The sequence below is a fragment of the Harpegnathos saltator genome, unplaced genomic scaffold, assembly GCF_003227715.2.
Source record: "Harpegnathos saltator strain DR-91 unplaced genomic scaffold, Hsal_v8.6 scaffold96, whole genome shotgun sequence".
Classification (NCBI taxonomy): Eukaryota; Metazoa; Arthropoda; class Insecta; order Hymenoptera; family Formicidae; genus Harpegnathos; species Harpegnathos saltator.
The window spans coordinates 836,993-861,781 of NW_020230724.1; the positions used below are offsets into that span (position 1 = coordinate 836,993).

General features: G+C 48.2%; 1 protein-coding gene across 1 annotated transcript; it reads right to left on the minus strand.

Moving 5' to 3' along the window:
- Positions 1–20,541: 20,541 nt before the first annotated feature.
- Positions 20,542–21,161, minus strand: LOC105190552 (probable salivary secreted peptide). Its single transcript, XM_011153334.3, has one exon. It carries the CDS (start codon positions 21,087–21,089, stop codon positions 20,694–20,696), a length of 396 nt encoding a protein of 131 aa, XP_011151636.1. The 5' UTR covers positions 21,090–21,161; the 3' UTR covers positions 20,542–20,693.
- Positions 21,162–24,789: the final 3,628 nt, after the last annotated feature.

Genomic DNA, 24,789 nt, shown 5'->3' on the forward strand with positions numbered 1-24,789 from the left:
CACACCCTCTCTCTCTCTCTCTCTCTCTCTCTCTTTCTCTTCCCGCCGCCTTCCCTCTTCCAGCACATTAGTCAACCACCCGGCGAAACTCGAGAATAGATCGATCTTCGCTTCTCGACGTCGAGTCAAGTTTAATGCTTGTAAAATTCCGTCACGCTCGGCATTTCCGACGCGTTACTAGCTATATTGATAGACAGACGGACGCGCGCGCGCAAATACACGCGCGAGCGAGCGCACACAATCGCGCTTCCGATGCACTTGACCCTCGCGCGAAATGCGGCCGGGTAAATCGATTTTGGTGCTTCGACTTGGTTCACCCGGTGTACATTTATAATGCCCGACCTCGGAGGAGAATCGCCCGCGGCGGTGCACGTACACCCCGAAGCCGATAGGGGCGTGAACGCGCTGGACGTTTCTCATTGCCCTTTCAATTTCGCCTCGCTTTCCACCGCATCCTCCGTACGACGAAAAAGAAGATGACAGAGGGAAACAAAAATGCGTAACGTACATGCGTAAACAGAGGCGTACGCTGTACCGGTTTTCAGCGAGAAGCGCGATAGCGCGTATCCGCGAAAATGGTTACATCGTGAGAAGATACGCGCGCGTTGCAGGACGAAGAAAAAAGAGAGACGAAAGCTCGATACATTATCGAATTGCGAGGTGCGGGCTCGAGTTCTTTTCTTTTCGGGAAATTTGAAGAGTAATGTGCCCAAGTGGCAGGTTTTATGATTCCGATTCTCTCTGCAAGCGAATAACTATCGAAAGCGAGGCGAAACAGCTGAAATATCAGCCTGGGAGTTTCATCTAGACGAGACTTTGTATCGTTAGAAAATCGCGCGCGTTACCCGATACAATTAACCCGGCTGGTCTCTCTGCGAGGACGAAAACCATTTTTGAAACTGAACTCGTCGCTGCTTTCCTTTTTTCTGATGAAATACGCGTCTAACTTTACATTTTTCGTTGTTTTTAACATTCGCCTTGTGAGTCGCATAGTACGCGCATTTATTCTTCAAGCCGGTATAATGTACCGACAAAGTAATATATTGCAACTGGAAAAAAAATTGTTCGAAACATGAAAAATTAAACATACGAAATAAGGTTTTTCTTTACTGATCCATGCGCGCGCGTGTTTGTGTGTCGTAAAGGAGAAAATAAAAAAATTCCTCGAATATTACATGCCCTTCGGTCGAGAGTAAATCAATGTTTGAATAATACAATAACTTTCCACAACGATAGCGAGAACAGGAGAGCGCTCGCATAGCGCGGACCGGCAGCTAATATTTTAACAGAATATTTTATTTCGCCCGCCGCATCACGCGTGTCTCCCGTAACTAATATTTATTGCCTGCGCTGCTAACAGGATCTTAACAGTATTGTTAACAACTTTTCATTTACCCGGCCGCTATATCTTACGGAACAGACATGTGGGAAATAATATATGTAGGGGTTACGTACGAATAAAAATAGCCGCAATACGGCGGCAGGAGTAAACGGGTTACATTGATCGGGTATATAGGTGTATGTATAAATAACTACTACTATAGCCGTGAATATGAGAAAAAGTGCGGCCAAAGTTATCAACCTGCATCGAGGCAGCTTGAACTCGAGGATATGGAATACCTCAATTCTGTTGATGATCCTGCGATAGGAAGCGTCGGAAATTAAGGACGATTCGCGCACGCGATATCGACGATATCTCTCTCACGCATATCTCACGAAACCCTATCGAATGAAATTAATTCCCGGCAAATTAAGGCCGAGGACCGGACGGGAGCTCGCCAGCTAAGGAACAAACTGTGTAAGAACGGTTGCGCAATGCACCCGCAAACCATGAAACTCGATCTTCGTGCACAAGTAGGCGTTACCATCCGTGGAATGTTTCAGCGCAGAAACGCGGTCGTCTCCCACCCGGAACAAGGACATTCACGGTAATATCTCGGATGAGATTAAACGGAGCTTGCATTCTTTGAGGATAACGTTTTCAGAACGAAAATACGCCCTCGCTAACGAAACGCGGCACCCGCGATAAACGTAACCGCGCTGCGTGGTATTTTCGTGTACTCAGACCGTGAAATCGCGATATGTACTCTCGTTTACGTGAAAGCTCTCTAATTATCGTGCACGGAGTTTTAGCGTCATTTTCACCAAGCACCTATGCATATTCATAATACCCACGATAACATAATATCCTCGATTAACGCGCGAAAAATTATTTTCGGTTGCGCCGGAACTCGAGGACGCGAAGAAAAAGGAAACAAAAAAAAGAAAAAGGATAAAAAGAGCGGGACATTCTCGCCGCGTCGAGAATCGTCGCGTCCGCAAATCCGCACGCGAGAGGATGGATCCTCCCTTGCCGGGCCGGGCCGCGATCGATACGGTCTCGAGGACGCGCGGACGCATCGGAAGAGCGACGCCGCCGCCGCGATTTCCGGGTATTAAGTTCTCTTCTTTTATGTCATTGTTTATATCTGCCGGCACGAGTGGAATCGCGCCGCGCAGCGGTCATCGCAAGGAGCTTCGTGGCAACATTACGATACTATCTGGCGGTGAGTAGCTTTTGGCTCTCATACCCCGTTGCAACACGCCGTTGCAATTCTCGTGTACATATTTAAAGAGCGCCTTTACTGTCCCCTCCCCCGCTCAAGTTCTTACGATGGAACAAAGAAAAGAGTCGTGCCCTCCCCAAGCCCCCCATGTCCGCCCACGAAGCTTGGCGGCTGGATACACATGGACACATAATGGACTCCCTCGTAAAGTAGCATGCTTCGCGGCGTTCCTAAACCATCCAGCCCCCCGAGAAGTGGCGCGCAGCGCGAGGAAGACAGAAAGAGAGTCCGCGTGCGGTCTCTCTCGCGGTGTGATAAAAGATAATTATCACGGAAGAGATGCGAGGCGCGCGTACACGGCGGACGAAAGAGTAAGAAAAATCGGTGCTGACTTACATTGGATTGGTGGAGTTCCAGTAGATGTCCGGCAGGCGGGAACAGGTGGCCTCCCGAGGGAAGGCCTCCATCACAGCCAGCAGAAGGAGAAATAGGATGAACCACGGCATGATGTCCAGCTGAATCTTGAGGCCGTTTGCGTACCGCTTCCGGGAGAAAGGGCTGGGTCGTGTCGGTCACCTGCGTCATGTCCAAGATAAACCGGGTGATTAGCGGGTGGTTACTGATATTCTCGCGGGACGAGGAAGAGTCAGAACACGCTATTCGTTAGCCACGACAGACGCTAATATCGTCGAGGGGGACTCGTGCTTCCGCATGTCTTTGTTCGCGCGCGCTGTGACGTATCTACTTGAAGCCAGCGCGATGGAGTCAACAGTCGATCGATAGTTTTTAGCACATGCGATATGCAGAATGGCAGAAAGAGCGGTTCGATCACCGAACGAAAATCGGAGCGAACTCGAAGGCCTTTCAATTTCCCGTGGCTGAGCTAGACGTGGGTGAGCGCGCGTTGCTTAAATAAAGCTGTAAACTGCACGTGTAATTAGAATCCGGGAATTCGAACTAATTAACGATTCAAGGAAGACTTCTATTCCTCGACTATCCGGCGGAGCGTAGGAGGCAGTTCTCGTGCCGGCAATAAAAGAAAGTAAAAGCCGGTACACTTGTACAATCGTAACGAAGAATCCGGGACTTAATTTGTACCAGAGCGTACGCTCGTCCCTTTTAGAGGAGAATGTTAACCTCCGCTTAGTAATACATTTCACAGCATAGACAAAAGCGGGATCCTTTATCCGTGTCCGGTTTTAGCGTGCGCGCTTCTTAGATTTCGCCCCGTTGCATGCGCGCGCCGCGGCTCGATACTTTTAAAATATATCCATAGATCATCCCGCGTAATATCCCGGTCGAATGGCGCGGCTTCATCGATGGTAAGAGAACGGCAGAAATATCGTTAAGACAGCCTTTCATGCGTAAAAAGGTAACACAATGCAGCGGAGGGGTACTGGTCCGGCAGACTTGACTAGATTATAGAGTGAATAGAAAATAAGTCCAGAATAAAGGGATCAAATGTACACGAACGAGAGGCCACCTTCCATACGCGTATTATGTTATCCGCCTGATAATTATATATAATCTTGGCTTATCCTTTTGCATTGTTGCGAGAGTACGCGCGTAGACGTCGGGACGGATAATGAATACGTAAGCGTCGTCACTTATGAAATGGAAGCTAAAGGAAGAACGCGTGCAGAGATAGAAAATGATAGATGGCGATCGTATGCATGTGTGTGTGTGTGTGTGTGTGTATGGTTATCCGATACGTTTCGCACGCGGTCACGTCGACTTCGACTTACGGAAGAAGAATCTTAATGGATTTGTCGATTGCGTGACAAATGCTGAAATGGAAACGGCGTGAGGGGTAGGTAAAACAGGAAAAAAAAGAGACGGACAAGAGAGGGAAGGCGGAAAGACAACGGTGAAGTTTCGATAGCGGCAATGCGTGGAAGTGTCCGTGATTGTCGATAAAGCGTAATACGAGCAAAGCGGAATCAAGCTAGCAAACGTCGTAGCCAGCGGCGATCCGGCGGCAACGAACCAACGAAGCCGGCGGGTGCGAGTGTTGGGATGCAGTTATTGCAGTCACGTCTGGTCTAGCCGCGACAGTTCGCGGTAAAGCAGCCAACTGTCACCGCGCGGCCTTTGCTCCTTTTTTACATTAACCGCGCTCAATTTAGCCCCCTCGTCCCCGCACACCTGTCCCCCGCCGTCCACCTCTCCGCCCCATATCCTCGGGCTAAAAAGTGTCGGTAACGCGGGATCGCGGCCCGCGAGAATAAGCGCAGCAATCCGAGAAAACTGGATATCAACGCGATATCGAGCTCTCAATCTCGCGGCGCGGATAAACCGCTCGCCTACGCATCCGCGACGGAACACAATGAGGCCTCGACGAATTAACGAATCCGTGTCCTTTGTCAGTTTTTTCCCTCTTTCCCTCTTCTCCTCGTTTCCCTTCTCGTTTCCCTTCTCGCAGTTCTCGCACTCGTATGCTGCGCATTTTGCGCTTGTGTATTAAATTAATGTTAATAGCGGCAACCGCGATATCATTTTACACACTATCGCATCAGAATTGGATAACTCGAGTTGATAAATAAATCTGTTAAAAAAAAAAAATGTTCCATATTTCGCGCGACAAAACGCGAGACGATAATTTCGAAAAATATGCAAAATCCAGCGGAGCCGTCATACGTCGTATACGCGCGAGTGAGCTGAGAAATGAGTTCTAAGGCTGCAGTGCGCTCGCGGGGAGAAGCTATGCGGCGCGAAGCGACATGTCTTGTCCTTCGCCGCCCCCCATGGAGCCAATCTTGTTTCATACAGAGTCACCTGCTTTCAGGGCCGTAGCCCGGCGCGATCTCGGAAGCGAGGAGAAACATGTTCGCGCGAAAGACGCGTTTACGAGGCGAGGCGGAAGAGAACGAGAGTGAAACGTGCGGCGGCGTGTCCGGGGCATGGCAGCCGGAATAAAGCATAAAACAGTATATATCCGTTGAAGAAGAGGGCCATTAAAGGGCCACCGAGCAGTTGTATAGCTCGCTGTCCTGTCAGCGAGGCAGGTTGATCCTCTCGTCTTCCCTTCCGCCCCGTCCGTTCCTCTCTCGCTCCGTCTTCCCCCAAGCTCCCCCGCCGACCTCCAGTGCCTCCACTGACAATCTCTCCTTTCCGTTCTCACCGTTTTGTATACCTTCTCGTACCCTTCCTATTTTCCCTTCGACGTACCGCACTCGCCGCGGAGCGGAGCGGAGCGAAGCGCAGCGCGAGCAAGTTTCAACCTCGCGTCAATTTGCCGCGTCGCGTCGCTCGGCAAAACCTGGATCCCCCGCAGCGACGCGAATTTGTGTTTTAATTGAAACCGAAAGTCATCCGTTAAAGCGCGAACGACAGGGCAGTCGAACGTGATAAATCGCCCGGAACGTTTCCGGAGTTTCTCGTTACGAATCGTCGCGCGTCCGCCGTTCGAGGGAGGAGAAGGACAATGAAAAAAGAAGGACGCGCGGCGCGTGTACAATCGCGCGTTTTTCCTCGCGTCTTGGCATCGGCGGCGCACAAACAAAGAGACACCCGGGATAAAATCCGCGCGCGGCGCGCGGCATTAATTTTGTGGTTCACGCAGGATTCTCCATCCGTTCGTTGATAACTCGGCGCATCTCCGTGAGACGCTGTATACTTTCGCCGGGAAGTCGTACTCGCAATTAGCTGTCTCGCGCTTTAATTAAGTCACACTCGTAATTGCACGCGCTCGGTCGGAAAGTCTATCCCCCAAGTTCTTTGACGCGACGATTACCGTGAATGAATGCTAGAAACAAGATATTAAATCGCGTGCGCGCTCGCACACACATACATATACACACACACACACACACACACACACACACACACACGCGCGCGCGCGCGCGGCATTAGCACGATCTCCGAATCGTAACGAAGCGCGTGTGGATTTTCCTGTGTTATACAAACCTCCAAAAAAATTATCCTGATATATCCGAAAGGTTTTTTATGAATCCGAAATATATAAAAAGGAGGAATACGGAAAACAGGGTGATAATGAAAAATATCCGAGGATTGTACGTAGCCAGATTGTACCAGAAAAATATATAAATACAAATCGATCGTAGGCCGTGTACATCCAAAATTACACATAAACGCAAAATATAAAAATAAGATCGTCGGATGATATCGCGGAGTAATAGCAAAAACAAATGTGACAAACACATCTGACAGCAGCGATACATGCCGAGACAACGTCGAGGAGACAATTCATTTGGTATCAGTCAACGGCTCTTTTTACTATTATACCGCAGATTACAACAGACTGCTCCCCAAGTTAGGCAATTACTACGAACTGTGCAAATTTATCGCGTCCATAACGGGCGGCGGATTATACCGCAAACTACGAAGCTTGTTTCGTCCGAAAGTTTCAATCCCGACATATTCCCGAAAATGCGGCTTAATGAATGGCAACGCGCGATTTGTTGTGAATGAATCCGGGTGTAAACACGCACCGGCCGCGCGTACACGTGTACGCGCGCAAAACGCATTTCTACGCACCGCCTGTCACGCATGAAGGAAACGTCACCGGTAATATCGAGCTTGTCGACGAGTTCGTCGCAGCTACTAATTGATCGCCTTATGAAGAATTAATGCGATCGTCGAAAACTTTCTTTAAATTCCCTCCTGTACCCTCACACCACCGCTGTTGGCTCGCGACGCGACACGTCGCGTCTGAGAGGAACTCCGACATCGCGACGACAACTCGCGATGTCGGGATGTGATATCATATTTGGAAAGATGCACCTGCGGAGCCACTTGGAAAAATCGCTAAAATCGCGTGTATGTATGACACGAATGTGAACAGCTCGACGAGCTATTGGGAAAACACACAGCCTACAATTTTGAGAGGTAACACAGAAAGTGCAAAAAAACTTTCAAAAGCAAAACAATTGGTTCGCGGCTTAGCGAACAGTTCACGAATCCCGCGTGCGTACAGGCTGCCTGCCCTCAGACCGGCCCCGAATATCGTTCCGACCGCAGACGGTAGAAGCCGAAGTAATAAAAATGCGGGTTGTTTCGAATAATACCGATGCGCGATTCACCACCATCAGCGGTTACGCAGCACTGCGGAGTATTCAAAATTGAGGGATTCTAAATAAAACGCGCTTTAAAGGTGTAAATTCGCAAGAGAATTTCGTCGAATTTATCGTTAGGTTTAGATTTCATCGTGGCTTGAGAACTCAATTTGCACTTTAATCGTGCACGAAGGTACACAATGCCGATGATTAAACATTATCCGGCCAATTATCCGACCTGGCGTAAATAAATCGCGAACAAAAACCGCGATTACGAAATTCAATTAAAACACGGGCCTGTTCTCTCTGGACAAACTAACGCTGCACCGGCGGGGGGGGGACATGATTCTGCCCCCCCCCCTCGACACTACCGGGATATACACTTGCTTTACTCTCCAGGCAAAAACTGCAACCCAGTTTGGCTGCAAAGAACAGACCCGACAGAGTCGAAACGTCGAGCACACATTCCGTAGGCGGCTTTGCGCCGCAAAAATAGACTTACTTGTTCCAAGTGACCGAGAAGGCTGCGTCTGCACTTTCGTCACGTGAACACTGCCCGGGGCTTATCCTCGCCGAGACGAACGCACGTTTCGCGTACGCGGAGGCTGCCGGTACGGCGTGCCGCGACCGCGTAATCCGGAATAAATTGAGGAGAGAATCGGCGAGAGCGATCGCACGCTAAGATCAAGCTCCGGGACGAGGGGAGCGATCCTCAGATAATCGCGCTGGTAACGCGTCGGTGCTCTCGCGCGCGCGAAGCACGTCACGCTCGCGAACAGGTATCAATGCGCCGCGGCTACTTCGATTCCGAGCGTGTGCACACCGATCGTCGGAACTGTATCGCGAGGGTGAACGCGCAACGACGACGACGACGACGACGACGATCGCGACAACGGCTACGTCACGGCTCCGTTCACGGTCGCGACGATGGAATTGATATCACGGCTTAAGTAACGAATCAATCACGACCGGCCCCACACGAACGAACCGGCAGCCGTGCAGGGAAGATGGCAGCTGCACTGTTCTAGATCGTTCGACTTCGAAGTCGAGATTCGTAACCGCTCACTTATACCGCGCGCGACACTAGCCGGCGTGTCGCGATGCACAAAGACGTACGTCTCACTCTTTATTTGCGCACTGCCTGGCTCTTATCGTCTCCCTTCCGTGGGACGTCACTTCGAATTTGTAGCGCAGAGTAGACACTGACCGTTAGAAACACATACACACACACTCGCGAAGATTCGTCGCCGTAATGGCGTACACACTCTCGCAGCTATCCGCGACAAAATTCGCTCTCGCCTCTCTCTCGTCCGGCTGGCTACGAGGAACGTAAACACGCACCGTACCGACTTAACTTCGCGACGACGAACATTCGCGTGGACTCACCACCCCGCTCTCGATCGTCGACACACTCGGTCGATTTATTTATCGGAAGGTTAAAACGGGACAGGCTTTTGTTCTCACGCACGTAGAACGTCCAACCACCTTCCGTACTCCTCCGTCGAGTTCGACTGAGATACCGCTGTGTCTCCGGATGTTAGGCGCAGATCTCGACGAATCAGAGCCCGCTGCCCACTAGTCAACAGTCGCCCGACGACACAACGAACGTTAGCCGCGAGTTCGCGCGAGTCGACTGTTTACTCGCGCACTCTTTCGTCACTTTCGCTTGCAAGTTCGAACACGATCGGGGAAATCGCGACGAGGGCCAGTGTCGTTGGCAAATTTCTCAGTGCATACGCGGCGTGACGAGTGTGTGTAGTGCCTGCGAGCTGCGAGAGGAAGCTGAATTCGCGCGGAGGAGCCGCCTGGACACCGACCTGTGCACTCCTGTCAGCGAGCGGGGTATACTCGGCGCTGAGCTTCGTGTTTCGACGCCTCGAGAATGCTGTGGGTTATGTCCGAGGTAAGTGGATGTGCGCACGAGTTCACAACTTCGAATTAGACAAGCCGATGACACTCGATCACTCCGAAAGTTACGACTACGGCGAATGCGCTCCACTTTCCTTCTCGTTCGGCACTAAATTCTCGCGAAATCCCGTTGATACGGTTCGCCACACATAGATCTTCGACACACACAAATCACCGGCACTGTACGCGAAAACGAGACTTTTCTCGATCCCTCTCTCTCTCACTCTCTCTCTCTCTCTCTCTCTCCCTCTCTCTCTTGCTGTTTCGTTGTAGGCTCGTTAGCCGGCCGCTTGAGTTGATCCTCGTGTTATAACCTGGACAATGTATCGGGATACGTTGAATTGATAGTAGTCCTGCAGAGAGGAGGGGGGGGGGGTACTCCTCCGAGGAATGCGAGTCACTTTTCCTATCACTGTCAACAAGCTTGTTTTGTCACCATCACTCTTTCACTGACACTCTTTTACTCTCTCTCTCTCTCTCTCTCTCTCTCTCTCTCTCTCTCTCTCTCTCTCTCTCTCTCTCTCTGTCTGTCTGTCTCTGTCTCTCTTCCTCTCCCCCTCCCTTTCCTTCTCACTCTTTTCGTCTGTGTATATGTTCCCCACTATATCCTTCTTTCTTTCTCCTCTTCCTTACCCTTTCTACTATCGAAAACGCGCGAGTCTTAAACCGGCGGCCAATCCGATCGCGACCGAAGCTAACCGAACACGAACCGAGCGCTTCGTTCAACTCAACCGAACGAACGAACGAACGAACGAGTGTCGCGAACGAGCAAACTTACAACCCCGTGGAATTTGCTCTCGCGGAGCGAACGAGCGCTACGAGCGGATCGTAATTTCTCTCCCGTGTCTCTCACTCTCTTCTCGCCCTCTCTTACTCTCGCTGTCCGGATCGCGTGAGATGCGTGTTACTGTCTTTCTCTCTCTCTCTCTCTCTCTCTCTCTTTTTCTCTCTCTCTCTCTCTCTCTCTCTCCCTTTTTCTCTCTCTCTCTCTCTCTTATTTTGTTTTTCGTCGCGAGAATCGCGTGGGTTCCTTCAATCGCGGTCCCGTTCCGTGGCTGCTCGCTCGTCCGTTGGCGGGCTTCGAATGACGAGCTGCGATCGCTCCCCACGCAACGTTCCGGCTCTCTCACTCCTTCTCCCTCATGCCTCGCGCGTTCTCTCCCTCGATCGCGTCTACTCTCTCGCTCTCCTTCGCGCCCTTCGCCGCGTCTCGCTCGCACCCACGCGGCTTTGCTCCGCCGCCGCGCTCGTGCCGTCTCGCTCTGTACCGGGTGGCATGCGCGAGGGAGAAGGAATCGGCGCGCGATAGCCGGCTCGCCGTGGCGCCGAATAGAGCGAGAGAGAGAGATAGGAAGGTACGCGGCGTGCGCAAGCGCCAAGAACGTATATACTTACGGGTGCTATCTGCGAGGCGGTAAAAGCACCCCCCGCGAGCGCAGACTTCCGCGGCGAGAAGGAAGAAGCGAGCGAGCCGAGCGCACCTCACTCTCCACCCCCGCGCTGCACCCTCGTCGCAGGGGGGTGCTCGGCTGCCTAACGTGAAACACGTATGCACAAGAAAGGCCCTCTGTCTGGCGCGCTATCTCCTCCAGATGAGTGCGAGAGAAATATTTTTTAACGGCGGCGCGGGTCCGGCCATCTCATTAAGAGTGCACCGGCATGCGGATGCGGAGGGGTAGAGGGAACTGGCGAGAGGTGCTACCGCGAGCACGCGTATGCGCCAGACGCGCAATTAAAAGTCACGCTTTTGGCGGAGGCAACCCTCACGCGCCCGAAGCCCGTTGTCGCGCGTTGTCTGTGAGAGAAGGGACCACCCGGATGTAAGAAAATCCGCGATGGCCCTGCCAATTACGAGACGCGTCTCTCGCGCCGAGATAACGCGCCGAGGAAGCAGATACGTATCGTTGTGTAACCATCGTAGACTGCCCAGCTGCGTGAAACGCGCTCGTTACGCCCTTACGACTTAGCTCCCATGGGGAGAAGACACTCTTGTCCCGACAGAAAATCGCATTCGAATTCGCAAATCGCAATAGGCAGAACTTAGAAAAGTCTCGCTCGACCTCGGCAAAAATTTCATTCTCCCGTATCCATTCGAAATGGATCGTTCCGTCATGTACAAACACGGGGAGTGAAAACAATCTCCTGATATCGACGTTTTTGAAAATCTCTGCCGCGCGTTTGAAACCTTTCTCGCACAAGCGCGTTCAAACAGAGAGGATCGATGTGTGCGAAAAATATATATCTCCTGTGCCCTGTGCGTTGTGTCACGACGGTATATACACACTTTAGAACCGACGTTCTCATTAAGAACGTCATCGCGTCATTTTTCCCCTCTCATTCGACTCTCCCGCAGGAATTCCGAGTCCACGCAGTCCCCCTCGTCGATTTGTGCGCGTGTGTTGCACAGATGACTTGTGCACACTAATTCATGATGTAATTAAGACATTTATTACGCGGAGATAGGACTACTTTCTGTCGCGATAATCCAACGAAGGGTTTCCCGTTATCGCGCGGGTAACGGCATCTTAAAGCGCGAACGCGAGCCTCCTAATTCCTCGTAGGTTTTATCTCGTTGATTAGTGGGCCAAACAACGTGCGGAATAAGGAAAAATGAAGAAACGCGATAACTGAAGAAAAAACTTTCCGAGTACGTGATTCGGATGGTAAAATCTGCATGGAGGTGCAAGACGCACCAAAGATCTCGGCGCGGGTAACTTGGTCGCCTGCGGCTATTAAAGTCCTCTTATCTAAAAACTCCTTTAAAAGTGTAACGCTAAAAAAGAAACCTACCCCACAGACCATAAGAATTGGCTCGCTTTGGGAGGAGATCATATCTTACTCCTGTTTATCGACTTTGTTGACTCGTTAAACGCGCTTCCGATACACTTTTTTTCCGCTGATGGTCTCGCCGATATGTACGAGCAGAAAGGAAGAAATTAGCGCGTGAACGAGAATGAGAGAGAGAGAGAGAGAGAGAGAGAGAGAGAGAGAGAGAGAAGAGACAAGATTTTGAGGGTCTCATTTTCAACGCGTAATATATCATGTCTCGTTGCGGCGCGTTTGCGGTGCATCTCCGCCGATAATCGATCGATACCCGCCCATTTCTCCTACGAGAGCACTGAATTTGTCAGCACATTTATTGCAATTTGTTTATGAAGCCATTCCACGCTAATGTAATTACGCTCACATTTTAACGCGATGGCGCGAACCGGTACAGTAATTTTATTGTTGTATTTTCATAGTTTAATTTTCGAGCGTCGTGCGGAGAGCGCGCGATGCGGATATTTTGGTACTAAACATCCGGACGTACTTAATAGCGAGCGCGTAATTCTATCTTATATTTGGACAATTTATTTGAAAGCGATATATAATATCGTCGTGTTTGCGATAAAATATCGCGGCAAATTAAACGTATTTGCGCAGCAAATTGCTGCATGTCGCGTTGTACTCGGCAACTGATTTCCACCGAATCACCCGGACCTTGCGATATTTTTTCGAGACGCACAAATATGCAGCGAGTAACTCGCAAGACGTAAAACGTCGACGAAAAATTTCTAAAGCCGGGCGCACGAATCAGAAAATCTCGTTAAAGAAACAACCGGTGCACTTCACTGACGATTTCCGCGTTCACAAATTCCACTACCGGAGATTGCTATGCCCAAACGGAGTTTCGAGAACATCTTGCAGAGTGACCTCCTTATTTTATTTAAGTCCGTGAATAGTTCAAACTCGAGCACACGCTTTATCACAGCGCGACATGATTAATCGGAATGTTAATTTCTTTTCTCATGCATTGCAAATATAAAGGACGCGTTCGGAAGAATCTCTCTCGATCTCGAATTCCTCGATGTTTTTGAGATTTATAATACAACTGATTCTCCTTTAAAGTAGTTGATGTGACACGCGATACGCAAATATTCATCGAATTGCCGAAACGAGAACTCTCGTAAACACACACATGTGAAAATAATATGAGATGAAAATAACAGACATAACGCCGAGCATTGCTTGTAGTTTCCAAAATCGGCACGGGAATCTCTCGAATTGCACGAGCAAGTTATGCTCGACAAATTGCAATCGATAGAAATGACATGTCGGCGATCGTCATTTTTTACCGAACGTTCTAAATAATAAAAGTCCAGCCGCTCTGTCGACGACGGGCGGCGAGAGACAAGCCGGAATTGCGTGCCACATCATTCCGGTCGTGCTCGCTTTCGTTTGTTCGACCTGTCTTCAAAAGACAACCGTCCTCGTCCGTGTATTGAACTTCTTCCTGCGATTAAATATTTAATGCACAGATCGATACCGTTTCGTACATGTACGCTCCGCGACACGAGCTATCCGCCCGCTCTATGCGAGGCTCTTCCACTATCCACTAACCAGTCCGAGAAATTACGAGCTGACCCTCCGCCTTTCTCGTACGCAAACACACTCACGTATGTCGGACGTCATTCGCAATCTGCTTCGCTGCCTCTTTGACGATGGACCACAAACTTTTTTCCGCGCAGCAACTGATACAGTAGGAACAAAAATACGTGATTTACCTTGCGAGGACTGTCTCGGCAAAATAGACTTTGCGTTCTTCTGTCTCCTGACAGAACGCAAGCTGTAAATTTGAGTCAAGAGAGAGGAATAACGAGACTGTGGGTGCGCGAGTAATTGCTTGGCATCAAAATTTTATTCGCGCGTTCTCTCTTACATCGATATCTTTGTCCTCAGGTGTCTCAACCGAGACGCTAAATATATCAAAGATATCCCGTCTATATTATTATTTCGAAGAAGCGATATAGCGATTGTGACGTAGAAATGAAGACGTTTGTCCGATACGTCGTACAGACGCAAACATTTGCCGCTCGATTACGTCAGCTTTTTCCGTGGTTAGCTTTCCCTTAAATCAATACACCATGCCGCTGAAATGTCAGGCTAGTCTTCATTGACGTGAAACTCTCATACCCCCTGACGACGATTATCTTCTTCCATGCTTCACTTACCTACGTGTCTCACCACTTTGCATCCCTTTACCTTTCCTAAGTCGCGCACGATAGTCATGACATTTTCGCGTATGCTGCGTACGTTGCAATTCCGCGCCGTTGGTAATGTCATGTTACCAGGAAGGAAGTAAAAAATTTTCATGGCTCCGCGTCACATAGAGTAGCTGGATGCCGCGTTCATGGGATGAACTATAAGAAAAATTGGGAATTATACGTAGGAACGACCGTCTGGGTCTGGGCGTAACGGCAATAATAAAGAAGGAAATCACCACGACGACAAGGTTGAGGGGATGTAAGATGCCGATCCCTTTATATTTTAAAAAGCGCCCTAAGCCAGACTTAAAAATTCTCGTTAAAATAAGTGCACGACGTCGATTTGTAACTGTAACTGGAGTTCTCATCTCGGTCGCGTTTCCGCATTCACTTGTCAGTGAAAAATTTAACTAATATCCGTTGTACGAAAAAAAATAAGTGACTCGCGCAACGTCTGGAAGTAACACAGATATAGCAGTCGCGTTATTGAGAAGAATTACACTTTCGTGGCGGTGCCATTTATATCATCGTGTTGCAAGTCGCTCGAAGTTAAGGAAAAAGATACGACAAGTACATGGGTTTTGTAAATTGATTTCTATCGCTCGACGTCTACTTTACCGTCTACCACCGCCAAGGATAGTAAATTATACGCTCCCTATAGATTTCCGCGGCTGCGATATATTTTTCCTTGTACTTCACGATGGTCATAACTATAAACGAAAATGAAATTCGCTCAATAAAGTGCGACTGTGCCGCCACCGCCGCCGCCGCCTCCTGCTCCTCCTTCTCCTTCTCCTTCTCCTCCTCCTCCACCGTCGCCGCCACCGCCGCACCCGTACATATGTATGGATACATACAAATGTACGGTTAGAATAAAAAGATTTTTCAGAGACGAGAGACTGAATAGTCATCGGTGTTAAAGTAGCCCGGGCTTTTAAACTGCTTGCCCTAGTTCCCCGCTCCACTCTCTCTCTCTCTCTCTCTCTCTCTGAATGTTTGATGTTGAAAAATTCGCGCACTCTCGGAACGCTGATCTTCTTTTAATTCTTCTTTCCGGTATCTTTCCGCTTATCTGCTACGAACGTATCTCCGGCCGCGGGTACGAACGTAAGAAAAATCGCTGTACTTAGTGACATCTTAAGCGATTACTCGCCGGCGAATAAAGTGCCGGTGAGTTATCCACTCTTGTTGCCATGAATTAAATCTGAGCGCCGGCAGTTAGTTAATCGTATGCGGCCATACATCCATGAATAAATCAAACCTTTTTGCGATGAATAAGTGATCCCGGGCTATCGCCTGTCGGAACCTGTCGGAAAGAGAAAAAAGAGAAATACATAAGGACGCAACATCGCAATGTTGCGTCCTTACTTACGATCGCTTCGTGTGTCGCTTTTGGAGAAGGAAAGGATAATGTCAAGTCCCTCACGACGAGCAAAGGCGCACCGAATTAGCAATTTGCACCGAAATGCTACGACTAGACTTTGCGTCAAGGAATCCGTCATCAAAGGGTATTAGTCAATCGCGCTTCCTATATAAGCAAGTGGAGATTACTCAGTCGATGTGTAGTTCATACCGGTTAACGAGCTGACCGCACAGGACACCATGGTTGATCCACATACCGACCTACCGATGTTCGGACTCTGATCTTGCATTTGTGGCCAATCAGCAGCTTTGATATCAAAGGACGTAGAGCCGGGAGAATGGCAAGCTAAACGCTCGCAAGACGCGGAATTTCGCGATATAATACTCTAACGTCTTAATTATAATTGCTTGCGTCTGCGCCTGCGATCTCGCGTGTAATATTTTCCATCGTGATTAAATCACGATATTATAAATATGGAGGAAAAATATTCTAAAAAAGGATGTACAAGGCTAGGTTTGTAATTAATTAACTGAAAAAAACTGTACAACAACTGTTCCAGCAACGGAAAACCGCCTGGATATAATTTGGCCGTGAGATTTCGTCAAATAAAAAGTCACAATCGCGATAATCGTAGCAGGAATTCATAATAATTCCAGTTGTATGCTACACAACAATGCATTTCACACGATGGAAAGAGCGTATGGCTTGTCAGCGGAACGCATTTAACTCTGACACGCACAGCGCTTTAAACTCATCAGCTTTTACATGGGATTTCAAATGACTCGCAGGAGGTTTCAAACGAAAAACGCAAGTCAGTTGGTCAATCCATTAGAACCATTTCGTTCGAGACTTGCTGCGTAATGCTTGCGATTCGACTGACTTGCATTACACATGCAATGCCTCTCGAGAAGCATATGCCGCCGACTTATGACATTCCTTTCTTCCTTCCTCCCTCGTTTCTCCGCGCTCGCGCTTCAGCTGAAATCCATCGTGCGTGCGCGCGCGCGCGCGCGTTCGCTCGCTCGCAGTTTCAAAATGTAGAAATTCAATTATTACGAGAGCGAGAGCAGAATATTTGCGCAAATTTATATCTCGTCGCGTCGTGTTCGCAAACCGTCGTCGCAGCGCGGTCTGTTTATTACCGCGAGATTTACAAAGATGAAAAGAGCGGAAAATCACGGATTTACACGTGGCCAGAAATCACGTCGTCGTGTTATTAGCGCTCTTTTTTCACTCGGTATTTTCATGTTTTCCACAGCAGCCAGTGGGTCCGGCGGGAGTACACTTTTCGAAAACGCGTTTCGCCGCGTCCCTTTGTTGTCGCGCGGTCGTACTACACTGACACTCAGTTTGATTTCACGGATTCCAAGAGCCGGACGGCGCGCGGGATGTTGTTGCGTTGTTTGACGACTGTAGAATTTAAAGCGCGCGCGCGCGAGCGCACGCGACGGTCGTAACTACGGCGTTCCGTTTAAAATTGCCCGATAATGGCCGCTGCGGTTTCGGATTGACGGCCGGCTCTTTTGTAGCTATGCTCATGCAAACACGCTTTCATTCGTCCTCGCTCGATCCCTGTCATCGGGTTGTCCGTCCAACTCTGGTCCCGCGCACGTCCGTGTGCTCGTCAGTGCCGCGACTTTATAAGCAATAACCAAACGCGCGCGGGCTCGCGCGACAGGTTTACGGTCGCGCGTCCCGCGTCGCGGTCCTTACGCCCCTGCATCACCACCACCACCACCACCACCACCACCACCACCACCACCGCCGCCGCCGCCGGCTGCCAGGTGCGGTCGGGGCTTTTTATGCATACGTGTTTTACGAGGCACGAGCCCTCCTTATCACGGTTGGCGCGCAGACGAAAAAATAAAACGTGATTTCTCTCGCGACTAGCCGCACGGTGTGGTCTCTCCCTCTCCCTCTCCCTCCCTCTCAGAGAGTCACATACGTCGTTCATCCGGTCGTGCACTGTCCGGCTCGGATCGAGCCTTGCGAACTACGTTTCCGTGATCTTCGTGTAGAATTTCACTCGGGAATCTATACGGTCGGAGGGAGAATCCGACAAACTTTACTGAAATAGTTATTAAAGTGCAGTTTTAAATATTTTCAACGCTGCGCCGCGCGTCGTAGTAACCGGCTTTCACGTGTTCGCCCTTCAAGACGTTGGGGGATCTTTAATTTGTGAAAAGCTCGCCGGAACGAGATGCTCGTCGTTTACTACCACCCGAGTACTGCGCACGACTCTCCATGACTCACTCAGTGCCGATCGACCTCGCGACATAAGGGGATGCGAGACTGCATTCGAAGTGGAGCTCTAGAGTCGTCGATCGACAAGTATGCGCGTCCTTTTTTCTTCCCTTTCTCTCTCTCTCTCTCTCTCTCTCTCTCTCTCTCTCTCTCTCTCTCTCTCTCTCTCTCTCTCTCTCTCTCTCTCTCTCTCTCTCTCTCTCTCTCTCTCTCTCTCTCTCTCTCCATTTCTCCGTATATACGTCAAAGAATAAATATAGCGCTCGTTCATAAGCAATTCTATTTTTATGACGTTACAACGGAAATAATACTGCCTCTCTTATCGCACGTGTTGCGTTTCACAGGACAAACGACTTTGTGCTGTCTGACGTTCAAATATAGAGCCTTAGTAGCCTCGTTCTCTCTTATCAGAATAGTCGCGCGATATGTTAATGTTCACCGACGCGCTATGTTTAGAGTTAGACAGATTTGCGCTAGGAAAAGTTTGAAGCGTCGCGACTTTTTCTTCTAAGCCAGCTATATTTGAGGTCTGCCATATATAGACGCGCGAATCAATCTTGACACGAATGATATGTGTGGCACGATATCAGCAACGTCCTAAGCTCTCTCTCTCTCTCTCTCTCTCTCTCTCTCTCTCTCTCTCTCTCTCTCTCTCTCTCTCTCTCTAATGCTTTCTTTTAACTGTTGCGACGGGATCGATATCAAACGCCACTCGAGCGAATGTTTCAAAAATACCGTAAGTGTGTTCTGACATGTGTATCGTCACGCGCACAGTCACGTTGTTAAGAAAATTTTCATTCAGATACGCTTGTTTTCTTAATGACAAAACGGCAAAACATCTTGCTTCTATGCAAATATGTTTGCACATATGATATCAGTCACCTTTATCTGCCTTCTCCGCAGATGTGTAAAACATTTCAAGGTGAAAAAGGTTAAAGACTACATTTACGCGGCGCTCGTGTAATTTTACAAATGCCGCCGATATATCGAAGAGCGAACTGATTTTGGCGAAATACGCACGGTTTTTCCAACCACGCTGCAAACCAACTCCGCTATGCATGGTAATGCACGGGTGTTTCGCTTATAACCTTGTCCCAAGCCCAATTTTCGCATATAAAAATTGCACATGCCTCTGTCTACTACACAAATATAATCCCTTTTGCATACCGGTGCACAGTCCTGTCTTCGTTCGTGACAGAATTGGGACAGCGTGACGGTACTCGGCGGTAGTGGGCTACTCTATACGTCGGATATGTTCGAAGTAGCCGATAACTTCGCTCACACATCGGAAACACAAACGACCGCCGCGATCGAGAGCCGCGGGCCGCGCGCCGCGCGCCGCGATCGGTCCTCCTCCCTGACGAAATCCATTAAAACGCAATCAATGAAGAGCGCCACGTAGAAACCGCGAATTACGCTCCTCCCTTCCGCGCGTAGTTTTCAGAAGCGGAAACTGCGGACAAACTAGGTACTCCGGCGTGGCTTCGCGAGCAACGCGGCTGGAACGGAGGTAGAATAAGTAGGTTAACGAAATGGTCGTTCGCAAGCTTGAGATACCGCCACCAATTTCCAGTGGTCCTCAACTCGATTCGAAGTTCCTTCTAGCCGGCGGGATACCCGTGCTAGAATGCGCCACGAAGCGACAACAATTTTCCAGTCGGTTGTTCCTCCTCCGTGCCGCCATGCATGCATGCGCAAAACGTACTTTGTACGTAAGCCTCGGAAATAGAAGACGTTCCTCTCTACTTCCCCGTCGAAACCCCGTCCGTTGCCTCGCGCACGGTTCTTTGGGGACGACCCCGAACTCCGCCAGCGGGGATTCCGCCTCCGCCGAGCCCCGAAGAAGCGCAAAGGAAAAAAGAGGGAATTATCGGGAGTTTCGAAGAGAAACGGCCGGCGCTTGATTAGCGCGTGCAAGAAAGACATTCCGCGAGTGGATTCCTCGCGGTCCGTTTTTATTCCGGATCGCTGTCGCGTCTCGCTTCGACGCTAATTGCGTTATTATCGACACTTCTTCCAAATTCCTTCCACGGCGCTCGCATCGTCACTCCTATTCTTTTCGTTTCACGTCGCGTCGCATCGCGTAATATCGAGATAACTGTGAGATAACAGCGCGATATAAATAGCAATGATAGAGGTGCGCGATAAAGGTGAATGTCAATGGCTTTCGGCATATCGACGAAACAATGTGACGGAGATTTTATCGTTTTTATTAGAATATTTCGTTGGTGAATTTCACGCACGCGCGTGTTGTTCATTTATCCAACTATTTCTATTTGTATCGACTTGACCGATATTTATACTTAAATCTAAGAGGAAAATAAATATAATTACTATATATAATATAATAGTGGTCTCTCTCACTCTGATTTATTCGTAATGTGTATAAAGCCAATATTGAAGTGAATAACAAAAGCAACAAACGACACACTCTCTCTTATTGGCGACAATATCGCCAATGAATATGTAACTGGACTCGTAACATCACGACCATCTGAATTATTTATTTCATGTTCCCCATTATAATCGCATTCAGAAATCATCATACCGGTCGTCTGCCGTAATGTCGACTGCTTTTCTCGAAGTTGATTCTTCAACGTGCATACAGTTCGACGACAAAGTTGATACCGTGACCTCTCTCACTCTTGAACTTTAAGGTCACATTGCTATGTCCGGGCCCACCTTGCAGGATACTCGCATGAGCGCCATTGCCGTTTGTCTTTTGGTCCAATGCTTGAAGAAGCGTGATACGTTCGTACTTGGTGACATTGAAAGTCTTTTCCACAGTTATAACCCTCATCCAGGAGGATTCCTTGACGATATTCTCTTTGTAGACGAGTCTGTCACCTGGCATCCTGTAGCCGACGATCAGATGGTGCGATTTGTTTGCTGCGGCATAATAATTAGAGCCACTAGCACTTTCGGTGTTGATGGCCAGTAAAGCGGCGACCACGAGACCCACAGTGATGATATATTTCTGCGCCGACATCTTGATTGGCTTTACGAACTGCGAATCGATATAACTGAAGGAAAGCTACTCGAGGTCTACTGACATAATGTGTGGTGCACACTTATATACCCGCAGTAATCTCTTATCATTCGGCTTATCATGTTCGCATTATCGCATTTCTTTGATATATCATTTTGTTCTAGAAGATTACGTTCCACGAAACGTTCGTTAAATCAATTTAATATATATATCGATCCATCGCGACATTCATTATCTTTCAAAAAAAACAACTACACTACACTCGCTGTAATGAAACCTCAAGCTAAAAGTTCCTATTGAGAAATTGCGCATGTTACGTAATTGATAATATTAGAATCAAACGAATCGGCAATTATATTACGGCAATCATATTTTCGTCACGACTTAACCTTTGCAATTATAACATGATTACCAATAATTTTGTCATTTTACTCGTAGAGATAGAACGTCAAAACTTAATAATTGAAACTCAATTAATTACATTCGTTGTCACACTTTATTACGGCTATTGACATATTGACATAGTGTGCTCGGCATTTGCCAGTGTATAATTGATGTTAATTTAAATTAGATTTTTAATTGAATACGTCAGATGGGTGTGTATGTGTGTATGTGTTACTCGATAGGTATACTTGAGCGCATTTCTATTTTAGCGCATGATTCATCGGGCAGATTACAGCAGAAAATTGTCGCAAGTGTTTCCATTGTACTGAATCAATATTTTTATCGTGCGATTGCCGCGAAAATTCCTTCACAGTCAGACTGAAATCATCTCATCTTCAGAATTATTACAATTCTGGGAACGAAACTTATCATCGACATCATTCAGGTTTCTACAAAATAAATATATTAGCGTTATCAGTGACAACTCGTCATATTAGATATTTGGTATGGATTTCATAATAGAGAGGACGCCCTCCATAATACACGTGTGCCTCTCGTCTAATGTAATCGTGTACACCATGCCCATGGTACACGTACATACCCACACTACCGTGGATTCAATGCATCTTCGATAAGCAACTGTCGGTGCTGTTCATACATTCAGAAACCACCACTAAGCACTCGGGCGTATCGATGCATTAAATTTTATTATACACATATATATATATATATATATATACGTAGATACAAAATTGCGTACGCATGCGGTTAGAAACTACTCGATATATAAGTACATATCAATTTATATAGTATATTACAGTCGCGTATATAACACCCCCCAGCACCATTTGCAAAGCAGGGGAGTAATCACATCCGTTGTGAGTTACGATGCGTTCACAGATATTAATAATCGCGTCATATGGATTTTCACATCTCGCGTCTCTCTTGTTGTGTTCCGAATAGAAGAAAAAGAGATCCTTACTCACAAGAGAGTAACGTATCTCTCGATCTTTCATCACGAATTTCCCGAATGACCAGGTTCCCCCCAATTGCAAGGGTTACCGCGCGTTGCTTTGTCAAGGCTGTTGGAGACTGTTTACTCAGATGCTTGTTAACCGTGTGAGCATCCAATATGTTACCCCCGTGTATGCACTTAGGTCCTGCATCGAGAATAGATTCACTCGGATCATTAAGTCAATTGGTGGATATACGGTGACAGAATATCGGTCATAACAGCCGTGAAATTCTCGCAAAGGGATTGCAACGTCGGTTGTGCGACGTCGCGGAGCACATTCTGCCTCACTGAGACACTCGGTAAAAATAAATTTTGCACGTGAAAATTAATAATACACACACATGTGTTATACATTTTCCGCATGTTTCTGTTTGTTATTTTCAACAGCAGTTATCGCGATTAAAGATCTGGAGTGTGTCGCTGCAATAAAGGAGCGGGACTTGTTGAACAATCGGTTTAATTGCGACGTAAATATTTAATTACCTTTCTTTGCAGGCGTGCGCTTGCATATGTAAGTATATTTGCACGTTCTTCTTTACTTTATATTGCCGACGAATAAAATAATTAGTTCGCTACAATTAAAAGACTACACGACCATACCGCGTAGTACTGGGGCGATAACAATCATTACATAATGAATTCGCGTAAATACGCGTGCGGATTTTTTCCCATTGGCTGCACTAGTAGAGAATAGGTTATGTGACAGTAGACCGATAAAATTGGCATTAAGCGCATACGCACGCCACTTTTTAATTACAAAGAATGAACAGAACAGATGGCGATTTAATTAAAGCCACTCTGCTGTGCAACTCTTCGTTTACTATATGTGCGCTACTTTTAAGCCAACAGTGAGTCTCTTTGCTGGTACATAGTTTCACGTATAACGTATATATACATCTTCATTTAACGTTAATTTACCGCAAACCATGTCCCGTTGCACCGTTGTAAATGGGACCGTGGATGCTAGGAAACAGTCCGATGGGCAATGAATGCCGAGCTTCGCCTTGCTCCGTTTCGGTATACTTCGGCATATAGCAGTTTATGCCCACGAGGCTATCTCCGCTTCTCTATCTTTCCCTATCTATCTTTCTCTTCCCCCCTCTTGCTCTCTCTCTCTCTCTCTCTCTTTTGCGTTTCTGCATGCAGCATACCTTTGGTCCTCGATCATGCGTGTTTGTGTGCGCACTTAGCGCGCGCGTCTTGTACACGTGCGCTCGCGCAGGCGAGCGCTGGAGAACGGATAATGCCGAGGCGGAGCGCGCTGTAGCCGGCGACTTTGCCTTCCTTTCCTATGTACGATCGGACGCCAGGATGCAAGTGCACTCGCATTATTCATTCGACGTACAAACCCTGACCGCGAGACTGCCCCGATCCGTGGCACCTGTCTCGACTATGGCAGGCGCAAGAGGCGCTCGCGCGCAGCCCGCCTATCACCGCCGCGTGATGCGTTTACCATTAATTATCCGGGTATATGTATCGGAAATCCGAGGCGAAAGCCGACTTCAGTCGTCTTAACGAGCCGCGGCGATTCGGAGTCGATAGCTAACTGATCGCGGACCGCAAAGCTCGGGCTTTGAGCGAGCTTAAAAATACAGTTTGCGACGAACTTTCCGTCGTGCGCGTTCGGCCGATTAATTTCGTTAGCTGTTTTTGCAGAGAGAGAGAGAAAGGGATCGAAATTAGAAAGCATGCTCAAAGAAAAAAATATTATATCGCAACAAAATGTAAAAGACACGATCGAGTGTTTAATTGCGCGTGGAGTTAGATACGACCATTTATTTTTGAATTTTATCTCTGCCCGATGAAAAGATTAGCTTCCAAATTGTGAGTTAAGAATCATTGAACTAGGTATTAAACGAATGGCCGAAATATATGGAGTCTCATAGATATCCGTGACAAAGAACATCGAGAAGAGTATTGTTTAATATAAGACGATTCATTCCATTCGTGCTCTTTATTAGCATTAATCATTATGTAAAAAAGGAGAAAGAACAGGCGAAGAGCGGAGCACCGTAGGTACGAAACGAGGGGGCGATAAGAGAGCGTGGACTACCGAGGTCAGCCGTTAGGACAATTAGACGAACAGAAAAGTTCCATTGCTGGCGTGTGCCTTGCCGGTCATTCCTACAAAAGTCAGAGTGACAGTTACTAGTTTCCTCCATTACTCAACGGCGCTCGCTGCTTTTCGCGGATTAACGTACACATAATGCGACCCTTGCGGACGAGATGAATCTCGTCGTATTGGTCGTCGAAAAACTCGCGTCGCTGTAGCTATCGCGTCTATTATTAACACTTAATCGC